Source organism: Entelurus aequoreus, linkage group LG01 (assembly GCF_033978785.1).
Source record: "Entelurus aequoreus isolate RoL-2023_Sb linkage group LG01, RoL_Eaeq_v1.1, whole genome shotgun sequence".
In the NCBI taxonomy this organism is placed as follows: Eukaryota; Metazoa; Chordata; class Actinopteri; order Syngnathiformes; family Syngnathidae; genus Entelurus; species Entelurus aequoreus.
This window is the reverse complement of record NC_084731.1, coordinates 94784673-94802338: the sequence shown is the minus strand read 5'-3', so window position 1 is coordinate 94802338 and position 17666 is coordinate 94784673. Positions and strand designations below refer to the sequence as shown.

Sequence of the window (17666 nt, the reverse complement as noted above, 5' to 3'; positions counted from 1 at the left end):
ATCGCTAAAATTCGTTCCATCTTGTCCACTAGCGACGCTGAGATCATTATTCATGCGTTCGTTACGTCTCGTCTCGATTACTGTAACGTTTTATTTTCGGGCCTCCCTATGTCTAGCATTAAAAGATTACAGATGGTACAAAATGCGGCTGCAAGGCTTCTGACAAAAACAAGAAAGTTTGATCATATTACGCCTATACTGGCTCACTTGCACTGGCTTCCTGTGCACTTAAGATGCGACTTTAAGGTTTTACTACTTACGTATAAAATATTACACGGTTTAGCTCCAGCCTATCTCGCTGATTGTATTGTACCATATGTCCCGACAAGAAATCTGCGTTCAAAGAACTCCGGCTTATTAGTGATTCCCAGAGCCAAAAAAAAGTCTGCGGGCTATAGAGCGTTTTCTATTCGGGCTCCAGTACTCTGGAATGCCCTCCCGGTAACAGTTAGAGATGCTACCTCAGTAGAAGCATTTAAGTCCCATCTTAAAACTCATTTGTATAATCTAGCCTTTAAATAGACCCCCCCTTTTTAGACCAGTTGATCTGCCGTTTCTTTTCTTCTCTCCTCTTCTCCCCTGTCCCTTGCGAGGGGGAGTTGCATAGTGCTGGCTGTCCAGAGTCGGGACCCCGGGTGGACCACTAGCCTGTGCATCGGTTGGGGACATCTCTGCGCTGCTGACCCGTCTCCGCTCGGGATGGTTTCCTGTTGGCCCCGCTGTGGACTGGACTCCCGCTGATGTGTTGGATCCACTGTGGACTGGACTTTCACAATGTTATGTCAGACCCACTCGACATCCGTTGCTTTCGGTCTCCCCTAGAGGGGGGGGGGGTTACCCACATATGCGGTCCTCTCCAAGGTTTCTCATAGTCATTCACCGACGTCCCACTGGGGTGAGTTTTTCCTTGCCCGTATGTGGGCTCTGTACCGAGGATGTCGTTGTGGCTTGTAAAGCCTTTTGAGACACTTGTGATTTAGGGCTATATAAATAAACATTGATTGATTGATTGATGTTTAATTATTTGCCTCTTGTCTTGTTTAATAGATGTCATCAGTGTTTGAACCTGACATCAGGTGCATTCTGTTTTAAGTGATCATACTTAAGATGGTCCTACAGCTGAATTGGAGTCCACCTGTGGTAAACTCCGTTGGTTGGACACAATTTGGAGAGGCACACACCTGTCTATATGACAATGCGTGGCAGAGCACAAGCCAATCGTGAAGTCTGTAGACCTCCGGGATAGTATTGTCTCGAGGCACAAATCTGGAGAAGGGTAGAGAAAATGATCTGGTGCTTTGAAGGTCCTAATAAGCACAGTGGCCTCCATCATTAGTAAATGGAACACGTTTGAAATCACAAGGACTCTTCCAAAAGCTGGCCGGCCATATAAACTAAGCAATCGGCTGAGAAGAGCCCTAGTCAGGAAGGTGATCAAGAATCCAAGGGTTACTCTGTCAGAGCAACAGCATTACTCTGTGGAGAGAGGAGAACCATAAAGAAGGACAACCATATGTGTAGCATTCCACCAATCAGGCCTGTGTGGCCAGACGGAAGCCATTTCTTTGTAAAATGCACCTGAAAGACTCTGCAATTAGACCAACTAAACAGAAGACGACCTGCAGTATCCTCTTCAACTTGGACACACCCCGCTATACTGTACCTTCAGCCACTCTAAGCCAGTCATTTTCAGGAGATATGTCACCCTTCTGAGATCTCCTCTATTTTACAAAGAAAATGTCCCAATGAACCCAATAAGATCCGACCAAAACACCTGGTCATACTTGCTCGGAGTAGTTAATAGCTCGAGATTGAAATAAATTAGTTTTTCAATGAATGGGAAGGAAGAAAGTTATTGTGAAGGACAGTGGTCAGAAGAAGAAGCGGATGATATTCAATTAATCAAAGAAATATGTATGAAGTCGACTTGGTAAAGAAATTAGAGCATAGCATTTCTAGTCTGCCCCATAGAGAAGTAAAAAGAGTCGATAAACCGCTCGTCTGTGCATCGGTTAGGAACGTCTTTGCGCTGCTGACCTGTCTCCGCTCGGGATGGTCTCCAGCTGGTCCCACTATGGACTGGACTCTCACTATTATGTTAGATCCACTATGGACTGGACTCTCCCAATATTATGCTAGATCCACTCGACGTCCATTGCACCGGTCGCCCAGGGGGGGGGGGGGGGGGTCCCCACATCTGCGGTCCCCTCCAAGGTTTCTCATTGTCCCATTGGGTTGAGTTTTCCCTTGCCCTGGTGTGGGATCTGAGCCGAGGATGTCGTTGTGGCTTGTGCAGCCCTTTGAGACACTCGTGATTAAGGGCTATATAAGTAAACATCGATTGATTGATTGATTGATAACGCCAGCCAAGAATGTTAGAATATTATGGCGGACATTAATACATGAAAATATGAAGACGCTGCTGATGTTGTTTTTGATATTATTATTATTACATTACTTCAAAATACTACTGTAGTTGTTTATACTACATTCTATTGTATAGTTTCTCATACAATATTTATTATTCAAAAGTTAGTTTTTCATTTTAAAAGGAATTTTGTCATGAACCGTTGCCCGGGTCGTTGTTCAGTTTATTTCCTTAGTTGTTTGGTTTGTATCAGCACCCTTGTTTGTTTCGATGCTGATTTTTGTCACCTGCCTCTGATTAGATGGTCGGGACGCTGACCTGCTCCCGCTCAGTAATCAGAGAACTATTTATTCCTGCCTCACGCCACACCCTGCCTGGCAGTTGCATTTGTGACGCGCAACAGTTATGTTGGTTCTTCTTGGTTCTTGCTCCTGTTTTGGTTTGAGAATCTTTTACTAAGCATTGCAGTAGCTTCCCATGCGTTTTGGCACCAGTTTGTATTTTGGCAGCGCTCATCACTAAGCCAATACCATCTCTACAGCGATGCATGGCTGAGGCAGCATCATGCTGTGGGGATGTTTTTCAGCGGCATGAACCGTGGGACTAAAGTCAGGCTAGAGGGAAAGATGAATGTAGCAATGTATAGAGACATCCTGGATGAAAACCTGCTCCATAGCGCTCTTGAACTTAGACCGGGGCGATGATTCATTTTTCAGCAGGACAACGACCCTAAGCCACGACATCAAAGGAATGGCTTCAGGACAACTCCGTTAATGTCTTTGAGTGGCCCAGCCAGAGCCCGGACTTGAATCCGATTGAAAATATCAACACTTCCAATCCAACCTGGTAGAGTTTGAGACTCTGCAAAGAGTCTTGCCCATTCCTCTTTGCAAAGGGGAATGGCTAAGACTGCCCAAAGATAGGTGTGCCAAGCTTGTGGCATCAACATTGCATTAAGCAAAGGCTATGAATACCTATGTACATGTGATTTCTTAGTTTTTTATTTTAAATACATTTGCAAAATTTTCAAAAAAAATGTTTTCACATTGTCATTATGGGGGTTTGTATGCGGAATTTTGAGGACAAAAATTAATTTATTCCATTTTGGAATAAGGCAGTAACATAACAAAATATACTTTACAGATCCACTGTAGATGGCTAACTGGTAAACACGCTCCAGGACTGCCTATATTGGAGAAACCTTGTCTTGCTGATATCAGACAATATCTATACCGGATCGGGACACCCCAACTAATTATTTTCTGACATTTTCAGAGTTTTTTTGTATGGCTTTGTTTTCTGCAATGACCTTACACTGCAACATATTTTTACATTGCATGAAATAAATTGGCATTTCCCAAAAGGCGGAATGAATTACAATTACACAAACTGGAAAGGGAATGTACCAAAACCCTGACTGACCAAAAGTGGCTGTTAATGATAAATGGGTTATACTTGTATAGCACTTTTCTACCTTCAAGGTACTCAAAGCGTTTTGACAGTATTTCCACATTCACCCATTCACACACACTGATGGCGGGAGCTGCCATGCAAGGCACTAACCAACAGCCATCAGAGGCAAAGGGTGAAGTGTCTTGCCCAAGGACACAACGGACGTGACTAGGATGGTAGAAGGTGGGGATTGAACCCCAGTAACCAGCAACCCTCCGATTGCTGGCACAGCCACTCTACCAACTTCGCCACACCGTCCCTCAAAATGATGTTAATATAGTGTATGCCGTTGAAATACGTACAGTGTGCTGCATTAAGATCTGAAGAACAGGACTCATCTTCCGAGTCACATAATTCTTGTAGCATTTGAAAATAGCACTTCGAACATGTCCGTCCGCGTTTTTACAGCAAACCAATCAGCGTGAATAATTATTTGCATGTGTCCTTCATCGTTTCACTGCACTGTTATTCCATGAGAGTGTGAAAAAAAGTTTAAGAAACACTGTGATAAATAATACGCAAGTATAATTATTGTTGTGATGGTCGAAGAACCAATCAATAAACCAAAATTACATGTGAGATTTGCACAAGAGACTAAGAAAGTTTTCAGGTTCAATCACTTTCTAACTATACTTCTTATCCCATGATGTGATGTTTACACGCTATTCAATATTTTTTCATTTTTTGAAACCAATAAAGTACACTTTGATGTTCTTAATGGTCAGTATTAGGGCTGTGAATCTTTTGGTGTCCCACGATTCGATTCAATATCGATTCTTGGGGTCACGATTCGATTCAAAATCGATTTTTTTTTTTCAATTCAACACGATTCTCGATTCAAAAACGATGTTTTCCCGATTCAAAACGATTCTCTATTCATTCAATACATAGGATTTCAGCAGGATCTACCCCAGTCTGCTGACATGCAAGCAGAGTAGTAGTTTTTTTGTAAAAAGCTTTTATAATTGTAAAGGACAATGTTTTATCAACTGATTGCAATAATGTAAATTTGTTTCAACTATTATTAAATGAACCAAAAATATGACTTATTTTATCTTTGTGAAAATATTGGACACAGTGTGTTGTCAAGCTTATGAGATGCGATGCAAGTGTAAGCCACTGTACTATTGTTCATTTTTTTTAATAACATGTCTAATGATAATGTCAATGAGGGATTTTTAATCACTGCTATGTTGAAATTGAAACTAATATTGATACCGTTGTTAATATTCATTTTTGTTTCACTACTTTTGGTTTGTTCTGTTTGTGTCTCCTCTCAATTGCTCTGTTTATTGCAGTTCTGAGTGTTGCTGGGTCGGGTTTGGTTTTGGAATTGGATTGCATTGTTATGGTATTGCTGTGTATTGTTTTGTTGGATTGATTAATTTAAAAAAAAAAAAAACATTTAATAAATAAATAAATAAATAAAAAATCGATTCTGAATCGCACAACGTGAGAATCGCGATTCGAATCAATTTTTTTCCCACACCCCTAGTCAGTATTATTCATTGTTAAATGCTTGGATATGTAAATAATTGTGACTAGGCCAACCCAATCCATAGTTTAGTCTTTTTTTTTATTTTATTTTATTTATTTTTTTTAATTAATCAATTAAACAAAATAATACAGAATAATACCACAATAGTACAATTCCAAAACCAAACCCGGCCCAGCAACATTCAGAATAGCAATCAACAGAGCAACGCACAAACATGACACAAAACAGTCCAAAAGTAGTCAAACAAAAATGAATAATATCAACAACAGTATCAATATTAATAAGAATTCCAACACAGCAGTGATTATAAATTCCCCATTGACATTATCATCACAGCCATTTATAAAAAAAAATAAAAACATTAAAAAAAATGAATGATTTATTGGTGATATTTTCTGCTTATAGTAATCTCTAAAATAACAATATAGCCACAATTGTTTTGTAATTTTTTTATTTTTACGACGTCACCCTTTTATGTGCAATATTTCATCGATTAGATCACAATATTTGCACTGACAATCAGTACCTATTTATTTCTATTAAATATATTGCCACCTTCACTTCTGTTGTCGCCGCCAGCGTGGGCGTGTCTTGTAGTGGGCGTGTCTAGCCTGTGATTGACAGGCATGAAAGCCAATCAAAACCAACATCCCATTTGGTCCGTGAAGGAAGTGGTGGTGTTTTACAACGTCTAATCGGGACGAATATAGACATTTATTTGTTAAAACTGTTTACTTAAACCACTATTGGTGATAGAAGTTAGCCTTCGGTGGAGGAATTGTATATATTAGTGTAATCTTGACACGTTGGACATAATCTCACCAGAAAAGCACTGACCATACACGGGCTTATACTGCCATCTGCTGTTCATTCAATGCAAATGCACATGTAAATGCCAATACAACAACCCTCCATTTATGTTAATGTCTCTGGTAAACAAGCCAACAAGCTCATCGAGACCATTCTGAGGAATCATGGCGGTGAGATTGTATGAAGAAAGTGACCATGCTGCTGCTTACCTGCAGTACAGAGTGACTCCCAAGGAAATGATCACAAGGATTATGGACTTTATGAAACCAAAGGTATGTTTTTTAATGTGAACACCCATTCGGATGATCTTTTGTGACCTATTCAAATTCAGCCTGTGTGCTTTGCATGCACAAGTTACATCACAAGCACACACACACATATATATATATATATATATATATATATATATATATATATATATATATATATATATATATATATATATATATATATATATATATATATATATATAGTCCTGGTCAAAAGTTGACATACACTTTTTAAGAACATAATGTCATGGCTGTCTTGAGTTTCCAATCATTTCTACAACTCTTATTTTTTTGTGATGGAGTGATTGGAGCACATACTTGTTGGTCACAAACAAGTTTGGTTCTTTTATGAATGTATTATGGGTCTACTGAAAATGTGACCAAATCTGCTGGGTCAAAAGTATACATACAGCAATGTTAATATTTGCTTACATGTCCCTTGGCAAGTTTCACTGCAATAAGGCGCTTTTGGTAGCCATCCACGAGCTTCTGGTGGAATTTGTGACCACTTCTCTTGACAAAATTGGTGCAGTTCAGCTAAATGTGTTGGTTTTCTGACATGGACTTGTTTCTTCAGCATTGTCCACACGTTTAAGTCAGGACTTTGGGAAGGCCATTCTAAAACCTTAATTCTAGCCTGATTTAGCCATTCCTTTACCACTTTTGACGTGTGTTTGGGGTCATTGTCCTGTTGGAACACCCAACTGCGCCCAAGACCCAACCTCCGGGCTGATGATTTTAGGTTGTCCTGAAGAATTTGGAGGTAATCCTCCTTTTCCATTGTCCATACTTGCCAACCTTGAGACCTTCAAATTCGGGAGATTTGGGGGTTTGGTGGTAGCGGGGGTGTATATTGTAGATATTTGGGTATTTGTTCTGTTGTGTTTATGTTGTGTTACGGTGCGGATGTTCTCCCGAAATGTGTTTGTCATTCTTGTTTGGTGTGGGTTCACAGTGTGACGCATATTTGTAAATAAATGATAAATGGGTTATACTTGTATAGCGCTTTTCTACCTTCAAGGTACTCAAAGCGCTTTGACAGTATTTCCACATTTACCCATTCACACACACATTGATGGAGGGAGCTGCCATGCAAGGCGCTAACCAGCACCCATCAGAGGCAAAGGGTGAAGTGTCTTGCCCAAGGACACAACGGACGTGACTAGGAAGGTAGAAGGTGGGAATTGAACCCCAGTAACCAGCAACCCTCCGATTGCTGGCACAGTGTTAAAGTTATTTATACGGCCACCCTCAGTGTGACCTGTATGGCTGTTGATCAAGTACGTCTTGCAGTCACTTCCGTGTGTATGCAGAAGCCGCATACAACATGTGACTGGGCCGGCACGCTGTTTGTATGGTGAAAAAGCGGACGCGTCGACAGGTTGTAGAGGACGCTAAAGGCAGTGCCATCACGGCTCGTCCTTAATATTGTTGTCCGGGTGAAAATCGGGAGAAATTCAGGAGAATGTTTGCCCCGGGAGATTTTCGGGAGGGGCACTGAAATTCGGGAGTCTCCCGGAAAAATCGGGAGGGTTGGCAAGTATGCCATTGTCCCATTTACTCTCTGTAAAGCACCAGTTCCCTTGGCAGCAAAACAGACCCAAAGCATAATACTACCACCACCATGCTTGGAAGTAGGGATGGTTTTCCTGAGATTAAAGGTCTCACCTTTTCTCCTCCAAACATATTGCTGGGTATTGTGGCCAAACAGCTCAATTTTTGTTTCATCTGACCACAGAACTTTCCTCCAGAAGGTCTTATCTTTGTCCATGTGATCAGCAGCAAACTTTAGACGAGCCTTAAGGTGTCGCTTGTGGAGCAAGGGCTTCCTTCTTGCATGGTAGTCTCTCAGTCCATGGCGATGCAAAACACGCTTGACTGGGGACACTGACACCTGTGTTCCAGCAGTTTCCGATTCATTGCAGACCTGCTTTTTGGTGGTTCTCGGTTGACTCTTGATCATCCTGACCAATTTTCTCTCAACAGCAGGTAATAGCTTGCGTTTTCTTCCTGATCGTGGCAGTGACAAAACTGTGCCATGCACTTTATACTTACGAACAATTGTCTGCACAGTTGCTCTTGGGACCTTAAGCTGCTTTGAAACGGCTCCAAGTGACTTTCCTGACTTGTTCAAGTCAATGATTCGGTTTTTCAGATCTGTGCGGAGTTCCTTTGACTTTCCCATTGTCGCGTTTGTAACCGAGTCTAATGACTGCATCACATGAGCCCTATTTAAATGGGCTCAGAGAAGTCAACAGGTGCGGTCAATCATAATCTCTCACATGAAGTTAAGAGGCCATGCCATGAAGCTAATTTGATTTGATTGTAACGTTGATCATGTATGTTGCTGTATGTATACTTTTGACCCAGCATTTTCTGTAGACCCATAATAAATTCATAAAAGAACCAAACTTTATGAATGTTTTTTGGGACCAACAAGTATGTGCTCCAATCACTCTATCACAAAAAATAAGAGTTGTGGAAATGATCTGACACTCAAAACAGCCATGACATTATGTTCTTTACAAGTGTATGTCAACTTTTGACCACGACTGTATATCTATTTTTTTTTTAGGTGGAAAAGAAGTTCAACCTTGCAGTGGATGTTGGATGTGGTTGCGGGCAGGGGACCGTACTCTTGGCCCCCTTCTTTGACCAGGTTGTTGGGACAGACATTAGTCCTGCCCAGCTGGACGTGGCTCAGGCTAGTAGTGCGTGCCCAAATGTGACGTACAGGTGAGACATACCTAGGACTGGTCCAGGTGGAATGCAGTTAATCGAAATTTTAGGACAAGAGCAGTTCAACTTTTACATGTACAAGGTCAACTGCGTCTGTCCTAAACTCTTCTGATGAAAGAAAACACCTGCATGGTCTTGAAACTTTGATTTGAACGGGATTTTACAACTGGTACTGTACCTCGGTGTTGTCAGATGTCACAAAAACAATCAAGCAAGTCGATGAAAACAAGCCCACCAGGCAACCTACCACGTGTGTACTGGTACAGTATATGTAAATAAATACATATGTTATTATGAATAATATTACTGTTATTATTATTAAGAAAGAGCAGAATTATACTAATAAGTACAACATAAAAATGTTACGATAAGGGATATATGCAGTCTATTCTGATACCTATCATCCGTGAGTGAGATCGGCCGATACCGATACCAATCACATCTAGCCTACTAACTGTAATTTTCTCTATGTATTTATGGAAGAAAGGTGGAGAAGAAGATAGATGTGCATGGTTAAAACAGACTCGGGGAAAATAGTTTGAAAAGATAGTCACTGCAATGATATGTACACTACCGTTCAAAAGTTTGGGGTCACATTGAAATGTCCTTATTTTTGAAGTAGAAGCACTGTACTTTTCAATGAAGATAACTTTAAACTAGTCTTAACTTTAAAGAAATACACTCTATACATTGCTAATGTGGTAAATGACTATTCTAGCTGCGAATGTCTGATTTTTGGTGCAATATCTACATAGGTGTATAGAGGCCCATTTCCAGCAACTATCACTCCAGTGTTCTAATGGTACAATGTGTTTACTCATTGGCTCAGAAGGCTAATTGATGATTAGAAAACCCTTGTGCAATCATGTTCACACATCTGAAAACAGTTTAGCTCGTTACAGAAGCTACAAAACGGACCTTCCTTTGAGCAGATTGAGTTTCTGGAGCATCACATTTGTGGGGTCAATTAAACGCTCAAAATGGCCAGAAAAAGAGAACTTTCATCTGAAACTCGACAGTCTATTCTTGTTCTTAGAAATGAAGGCTATTCCACAAAATTGTTTGGGTGACCCCAAACTTTTGAACGGTAGTGTAAAACTTCAGAAGCGGCGGGTGACTCTGATTACCCCCAATAATAATATACAGTACAGGGCAAAAGTTTGGACACACCTTCTCATTCAATGTGTTTTCTTTATTTTAATGAATATTTACATTGTAGATTGTCATTGAAGGCATAAAAACTATGAATGAACATGTAAAGTTATGTACTTAACAAAAAAAGGTGAAATAACTGAAAACATGTTTTATATTCTAGTTTTTTCAAAATAGCCACCCTTTGCTCTGATTACTGCTTTGCACACTCTTGGCATTCTCTCGATGAGCTTCAAGAGGTAATCACCTGAAATGGTTTTCACTTCACAGGTGTGCCTTATCAGGGTTGATTAGTGGAATTACTTGCTTTATCAATGGGGTCGGGACCATTAGTTGTGTTGTGAATGAGAAGGTGTCCAAACTTTTGGCCTGTTCTGTACATTGTGTAATTTATAACAAAATGTGTTCATAGAGTAGCCTGCTCACAGCCAGATTAGTTTCATGTGAACATTGTGTAATATTTGGTTAAAAATGTTTTACATGTAATCATGTCAGTACTATCAAAAAGGATACAAAAGACTTTGACTTTTGTTTTGATTACTCAATTTATTATTAAAACTCAGGAGAGATTATTGCAGTAGCAGCCATCATTCCTCCGGTGCCATTGTGCCTCAACCACCGGCTGCTGCTCCTTATGTGAGATGATCACACATTATTTATGCATTCTAACTAAATAAATGGATCAATCAAAAGATCACTAATTTCACCTTTATTGAAAATGTGTTGTAGGTAAGAAAGGCACGTATGCTAACCTAAAAGGCTGCGAAAACCGGCGTAAAATTTGAGCAAATCCTGTCTTTGAAAACCGAACTAAATGAAATGTGGGGCGTACAAAAACCAAGTTTAATGGATGTTTTTAAAATGCTCTCTGTCCAACTTTCCAACCTCTTTCCACTCGTCTGTAGGCAGTGTCCTGGAGAGGAACTACCATTCGAGTCAAACCAGGTTGACCTCCTGGTGGCCATGACGGCGGCCCACTGGTTCGACCGCCCGCGCTTCCTGAAGGAGGCCGACCGTGTGCTGAAGCCCGGTGGCTGCCTGGCCCTGCTGAGCTACACGATGGACATGGAGCTGGAATATGGCGATGCCACAAGTGCGCTTAACAACATCTGTGGAGAGGTGATTTTTGAATTATCTTTAACTGTGGCCAACAGTGGAGCTCATAAGTAGAAGTGGGAAAACTGATCGATTCGCCGATCCATAACGATTGGAACAAAATCGATGCTGAATTGATGGACTAATGTCCAAATATCGATTATTTACGTATGTTAAATAAAGTACAAAACCCAAAACCAGTGAAGTGGGCACGTTGTGTAAAACGTACACTACCGTTCAAAATTTTGTAGAATAGCCTTCATTTCTAAGAACAAGAATAGACTGTCAAGTTTCAGATGAAAGTTCTCTTTTTCTGGCCATTTTGAGCGTTTAATTGACCCCACAAATGTGATGCTCCAGAAACTCAATCTGCTCAAAGGAAGGTCAGTTTTGTAGCTTCTGTAACGAGCTAAACTGTTTTCAGATGTGTGAACATGATTGCACAAGGGTTTTCTAATCATCAATTAGCCTTCTGAGCCAATGAGCAAACACATTGTACCATTAGAACACTGGAGTGATAGTTGCTGGAAATGGGCCTCTAATACACCTATGTAGATATTGCACCAAAAACCAGACATTTGCAGCTAGAATAGTCATTTACCACATTAGCAATGTATAGAGTGTATTTCTTTAAAGTTAAGACTAGTTTAAAGTTATCTTCATTGAAAAGTACAGTGCTTTTCCTTCAAAAATAAGGACATTTCAATGTGACCCCAAACTTTTGAACGGTAGTGTAAATAAAAACAAAATACAATGATTTGCAAATACTTTTCAACCTATATTCAATTGAATAGACTGACAAGATACTCAACGTTCCAACTGTATTCATAGCCTTTGCCATGAAGGTCAAAAGTGAGATTAAGAGCATCCAGTTTCAACTGATCATCCTTGAGATGTTCGTACGCTTAATTGGAGTCCACTTGTGGTAAATTCAGTTGGTTGGATGTGATTTGGGAAGGCACATACCTGTCCATACATATAAGGTCTGACACTTGACAGTGAATGGCAGAGAACAAACCAAGCATGACGTCGAAGGAATTGCCTGTAGACCTCCAGCACAGTGTTATCTCGATGCACAAATGTGGAGACGGGTGTGTCAGGTTCAAACACTGATGACATCTATTAATCAGACAAGAAGCAAGGAATCATGCAGAGACAGAGTTCAATTTAGCTCATGAGGAGAACGCATGGAGCTGCACACTTAGCCACAGTCTCGCCCTACGCTCTAAGGTACAGCGCCCGCGTCCCTCTATTTATTCAGGAGTTCCACAGTCAACATCACTGAGGCCGCCTCTAAAAGGAGTGGTCACATACATCATGCAAAGCAGGTCCAGTACGCACAATACGTGACGGAATGTGCTTGGGGCCTTGTGATTTCGCCTGGTCTCTGCTTCCTCTGCCTGCTGTCGTCTTATCTTCGTTGAGGTCCTTGAAGTCCTTGGCTGTTAGCGGGCTGAAACAAAGATAACATCTGCGGCTGATGCCACCCCTCAGACAAGACGTTTTGTCCTTGCACAGATAGGAAAAATACAGCTTGAGCACAATAGATAATAACTATAGCAACAGACTTTAAGCATACTAAAGTTGTGTGATAATATATATACATGATTATTCTAACAGGGTGCAGTAAACATATATGCTGTCTTGAAGGTCCCAATGAGCACAGTGGCCTGCATTGATTGATTGATTGATTGAGACTTTTATTAGTAGGTTGCACAGTGAAGTACATATTCCGTACAATTGACCACTAAATGGTAACACCCGAATAAGTTTTTCAACTTGTTTAAGTCGGGGTCCACTTAAATTGATTCATGATACAGATATATACTATCAGATATATACTATCATCATAATACAGTCATCACACACGATAATCACATTGAATTATTTACATTATTTACAATCAGGGGTGTGGAGGGGTGGGGGGGGGGGTAGGATATGGACAGCAAGTAGTGGAGAGAGAGAGAGAGAGAGAGAGAGAGAGAGAGAGAGAGAGAGAGAGAGAGAGAGAGAGAGAGAGAGAGAGAGAGAGAGAGAGAGAGAGAGAGAGAGAGAGATCAGAAGGCACAAGAAAAAGTATCTGGATTTGATTGTTTACATTTGATTATTAGCAATCCGGGGAGGGTGTTAGTTTAGGGTTGTAGCTGCCTGGAGGTGAACTTTTATTGCGGTTTTGAAGGAGGATAGAGATGCCCTTTCTTTTATACCTGTTGGGAGCGCATTCCACATTGATGTGGCATAGAAAGAGAATGAGTTAAGACCTTTGTTAGTTCGGAATCTGGGTTTAACGTGGTTAGTGGAGCTCCCCCTGGTGTTGTGGTTATGGCGGTCATTTATGTAAGGAAGTAGTTTGACATGTACTTCGGTATCAGGGAGGTGTAGCGGATTTTATAGACTAGGCTCAGTGCAAGTTGTTTAACTCTGTCCTCCACCCTGAGCCAGCCCACTTTGGAGAAGTGGGTAGGAGTGACTTGGGATCTGGGGTGGAGGTCTAGAAGTAACCTGACTAGCTTGTTCTGGGATGTTTGGAGTTTAGATTTGAGGGTTTTGGAGGTGCTAGGGTACCAGGAGGTGCATGAGTAATCGAAAAAGAGTTGAACGAGAGTTCCCGCCAGAATCCTCATGGTGCTTTTGTTGACCAGAGAGGAGATTCTGTAGAGAAATCTCGTTCGTTGGTTAACCTTTTTGATTACCTTGGTTGCCATTTTATCACAGGAAATGTTAGCCTCTAGAATGGAACCTAGGTAGGTGACCTCATCTTTCCTGGTGATAACAATGTCACCCACTTTTATTAGCCGTAAATGGAAGTTTGCAACCATCTTTCTAGAGTAGGCTGGCCGTTTAAACGGTGCATTCTGAAGAAACAGTCAGAAATCAGCGTGAAGATGATCAGTAAAACTAAATCTGTGTGACACACCTTGCAATATTTTTAGTAGTACGATAGAAGTTTAACGTGCCTATAGGACCTGTCATTGGTTCATTGTTGAACTATGTTTTACCCTTATGTTTTGTGTTCTTTATTTATTGTTTATGATTAGTTTTATGCAGCATTGCGACCCTTCCGAGATCCTCATCTGGGCTCCTCTTCTTCAAAGATCTACTTAGACATGTTTGAATCCTGCTCCTATACGGACAAAGAGTGGTGAGTTTCTCAGATGTCTGATCCATACTGGAACATATTCGCAGCTATATTTTAAACTATTTATTTTTCCATCCAGGAATGGCTGTCTAAGACTTAAAAGGAAGGTAACGGTAAACGGTTATATCGGCATGGTCGAGACGTTCACCAGCTACCGGAAACTGAAGCAGAAGGACGCCGCAGAGGCCAAACTTCTTTCTGACATTATCAGGACCAAGTGAGACATTAACACGCTCCTCCTGTTTCACCGTGAGCTTTGAACTTCTCCACCTCCCGTCCAGTTAACGTGTTACTCATGAAAGGTTTAAGGCGCTGATAAGATCATGGCCATGCATTTTCCCACTGAAGGGACGGTGGGAAAAAAATGGAGTGATACAATAGAATCAGAATCAGAATCAGAATAGTTTTTATTGCCATTGTTTGAGAACGGGTTCACAAACTAGGGGTTTTTCTTGGTGCAATCGTGCAACATAAAACACATACCACAGAATAGGTAATAAAATGAGCTGTAAATAGGATAACAACTAATGACACATGATGAAACTATGGCACTGTTAATATTTATTAGTAACCTTTTATTGCTCTACAATACAGTGCTTTGTTGTTTTCATTTCACAGCAGTCATTCTGACCTTCTAAATATGTTTTTTAACATCATGATAGTCCTCTGGACATGAAATAACACCCTCAAGTCACCTTCATTCTCTTTTAATCCAATATAGTAATGCTGCCTAAGGCTGAGCCAATCATTGGCCATAATACTGAACAGTGTACTCTGATTGGTTTGGTCACCTGTAGTGGCCGATACTATTGTAATAATTGATATTTGTAGTTTATTTGGCCATGTGTGTGCTTGAAAATGCTGAATGTAGGACCCAAAAAAGTGTAGAATTAGTTTTAAAAAATACACAAAAAAAACTGCGATGTGGTCCTGCAATATTTGAATCAGAATCAGAAATATTCAGTCTGGGCCCCTGGAGAGGGGGTCCAGACTGAGGCCAAGGGGAAAAAAACTCATAGCCATAGCACACATAAACATGTGTGTAAGAGGGAAACATCAAAGAACACAAAGGACATTAAAGAAAGCCCTTTGAGACTTTTGTGATTTAGGGCTATATAAATAAACATTGATTGATTGATTGATTAAAAGAGCAGAGCTGATGCAACCAGACATTTATACTGCTGGGGTGGGGGGAGCATGGCCAGAGACAGGAGCGGACCCAACAAAGCAACCACGAGAGCCGACTCCATCCTTGGCCGCCCACTAACTCTAGGTGTCTGATACCTGCTCATTCAGCCAAGACACGGTGTGGCGAGTTCACAGGGTTGTGCAAACATGATACAACATATAATCAATCAGTAAATGAATCAAAGTTTATTTATATAGCCCTTATTTACAACTGCCACCAATGGCTGCACAAACCACAATGACATCCCCTGATCTGAACCCACACCTGGGCAAGGAAAAAACCTAAAAACCCAAAATGGGGAAAATAAGAAACCTTGGGATGGTACCGCAGCTACAAGGACCCCCCATACTGGGTGACCGGCTGCAATGGATGCCAAGTGGGTACAGTCATTGAATTGTTCATGATAATGTGAGAGTCCAGTCCATTGGAAGATTAGCAAAGGGTCGTAGGGGGATCGTCTTGCATGTAGGCAAGTCGGCAACGCAGAGACGTCACCGACTGATGCATAGATGAGTGGTCCACTCCGGGTAACAACCTGGAACAGCTAGTGCCTGCTACAGACTGGTACCTCTCCAGGGATTATCCTTGGCCACCTGGTATCCTCTCCATGCAGAAGAGGGGGGCAAGAAAGAGAAGCGGCAGGTCAACTGGGTTAAAACAGAGTCTATTTAAAAGCTAGAGTGTATAGTTTTAGGGTGGGACTTACATGCTTCTACCGAGGTGGCATCTCTAACTGGTGCTGGTAGGGCATTCCATACTGGAGCCCGAATAAACAACTTTTTTGGGCGATCTGGGAATCACTAATAAGCCGGCGTTCTTGGAATGTCGATTTCTGGACCGAACTTAGGGTACAATACATTCAAGATAAAATGGCGCTAGTGTTTAGTATTTTATACGTACGTAAGCAATAAAACCTTAAAATCGCATCTTAAGTGTACAGGTGGGCCCACTACAGGCGTAAAATGATTGAACATTCTTGTCCTAGTCACAAGTCGAGCAGCCACATGTTCTACCAGCATATAATGACCTTAAGCTGTCTCCTATCTCAGGTTGTTGGGCGCCATGCAGGTGTCCTCACCAGACACGGAGCTCACCATGGTGATCAAGTATTTCTACATGCTTGCGCGCAAACCTTGATGCTTCTGACTGGTCCAATAAAACAAAAGGTGACGTCGTCTCTTATGGCCACTCAAGTTGCAAGAAAATACAAATTCAATAAAACTTGAAATTGAAAAGGAAAGAGTTGCCAAAGCTGTTTTATTTGACATGATTTATAGCTTCCTAAATTCAACTACCTCATATGTAAGTCTTCCTTTATGTTTTGCTTCAGCTGCTGTAGATAAATGTTATTGTACTTATAAAAAGATTCTCTAATGGGTAGTGGTGTCCCCAATATAACTTTTTCCTTTCAGATACCGAGTTTTGCCCGATACCGATATTGCTCATTAGCACGACTCTTACATAATTTTATTATTTTGTAGTTTGGGGTGTTAAAAAAGGATTGATAAAGTAAAAATAGTCAAACAGAGATCATTGGTAAGTATGAAAATCACTGACCCATACATTATTAGCAGTCTGAAATGGACTTATCCTATCTTTAAGTTAAAGTGGAGCGGAAATTTGTATTTTGTGACAACTGGTGGCCACATCACGTCATTATGGAAAACTCATGATTATCACGGCTCAAGCACCTGCCACCATACCTCCGGACACGCCCACGGACGTTCCTCTCCTGCCTCCGTGTCCTGCGTTCCAGTGCCAGAACATAGCTACTTGTACCTGTACAGTAAGCCCACTGGTCTCTACCTCTCTTTCCATGTGCTTACTCGCTCTTTGTGTTTCCCCTCCTCTGTGTTCATTGTGTCTTGTCCTGTGTTGTCATCCCGCAGCTCCTCTGTGTTCCCTGGTTTCGAGCTGTGCGTCTCGTCTCCCCGGATTCCTTCTGGACTTTTTGC

General features: G+C 41.1%; 1 protein-coding gene across 1 annotated transcript; it reads left to right on the top strand.

Annotated features, from left to right (window-relative positions):
• Positions 1-5992: 5992 nt before the first annotated feature.
• On the top strand, positions 5993-16944 carry LOC133659902 (uncharacterized). The gene is made up of 6 exons (XM_062062748.1): positions 5993-6400; positions 8973-9133; positions 11194-11407; positions 14422-14525; positions 14602-14739; positions 16761-16944. Exons 1-6 carry the CDS (start codon positions 6293-6295, stop codon positions 16846-16848), a joined length of 813 nt encoding a protein of 270 aa, XP_061918732.1. The 5' UTR covers positions 5993-6292; the 3' UTR covers positions 16849-16944.
• Positions 16945-17666: the final 722 nt, after the last annotated feature.

Coding starts and splice junctions, on each gene's coding strand:
- LOC133659902 (XM_062062748.1), top strand. CDS start 6,293: ATGGCGGTGAGATTGTATGAAGAAAGTGACCATGCTGCTGCTTACCTG. Junction 6,401..8,972: donor TGGACTTTATGAAACCAAAG/GTATGTTTTTTA, acceptor TTTTTTTTTTAG/GTGGAAAAGAAGTTCAACCT. Junction 11,408..14,421: donor TTAACAACATCTGTGGAGAG/GTGATTTTTGAA, acceptor GTTTATGATTAG/TTTTATGCAGCATTGCGACC.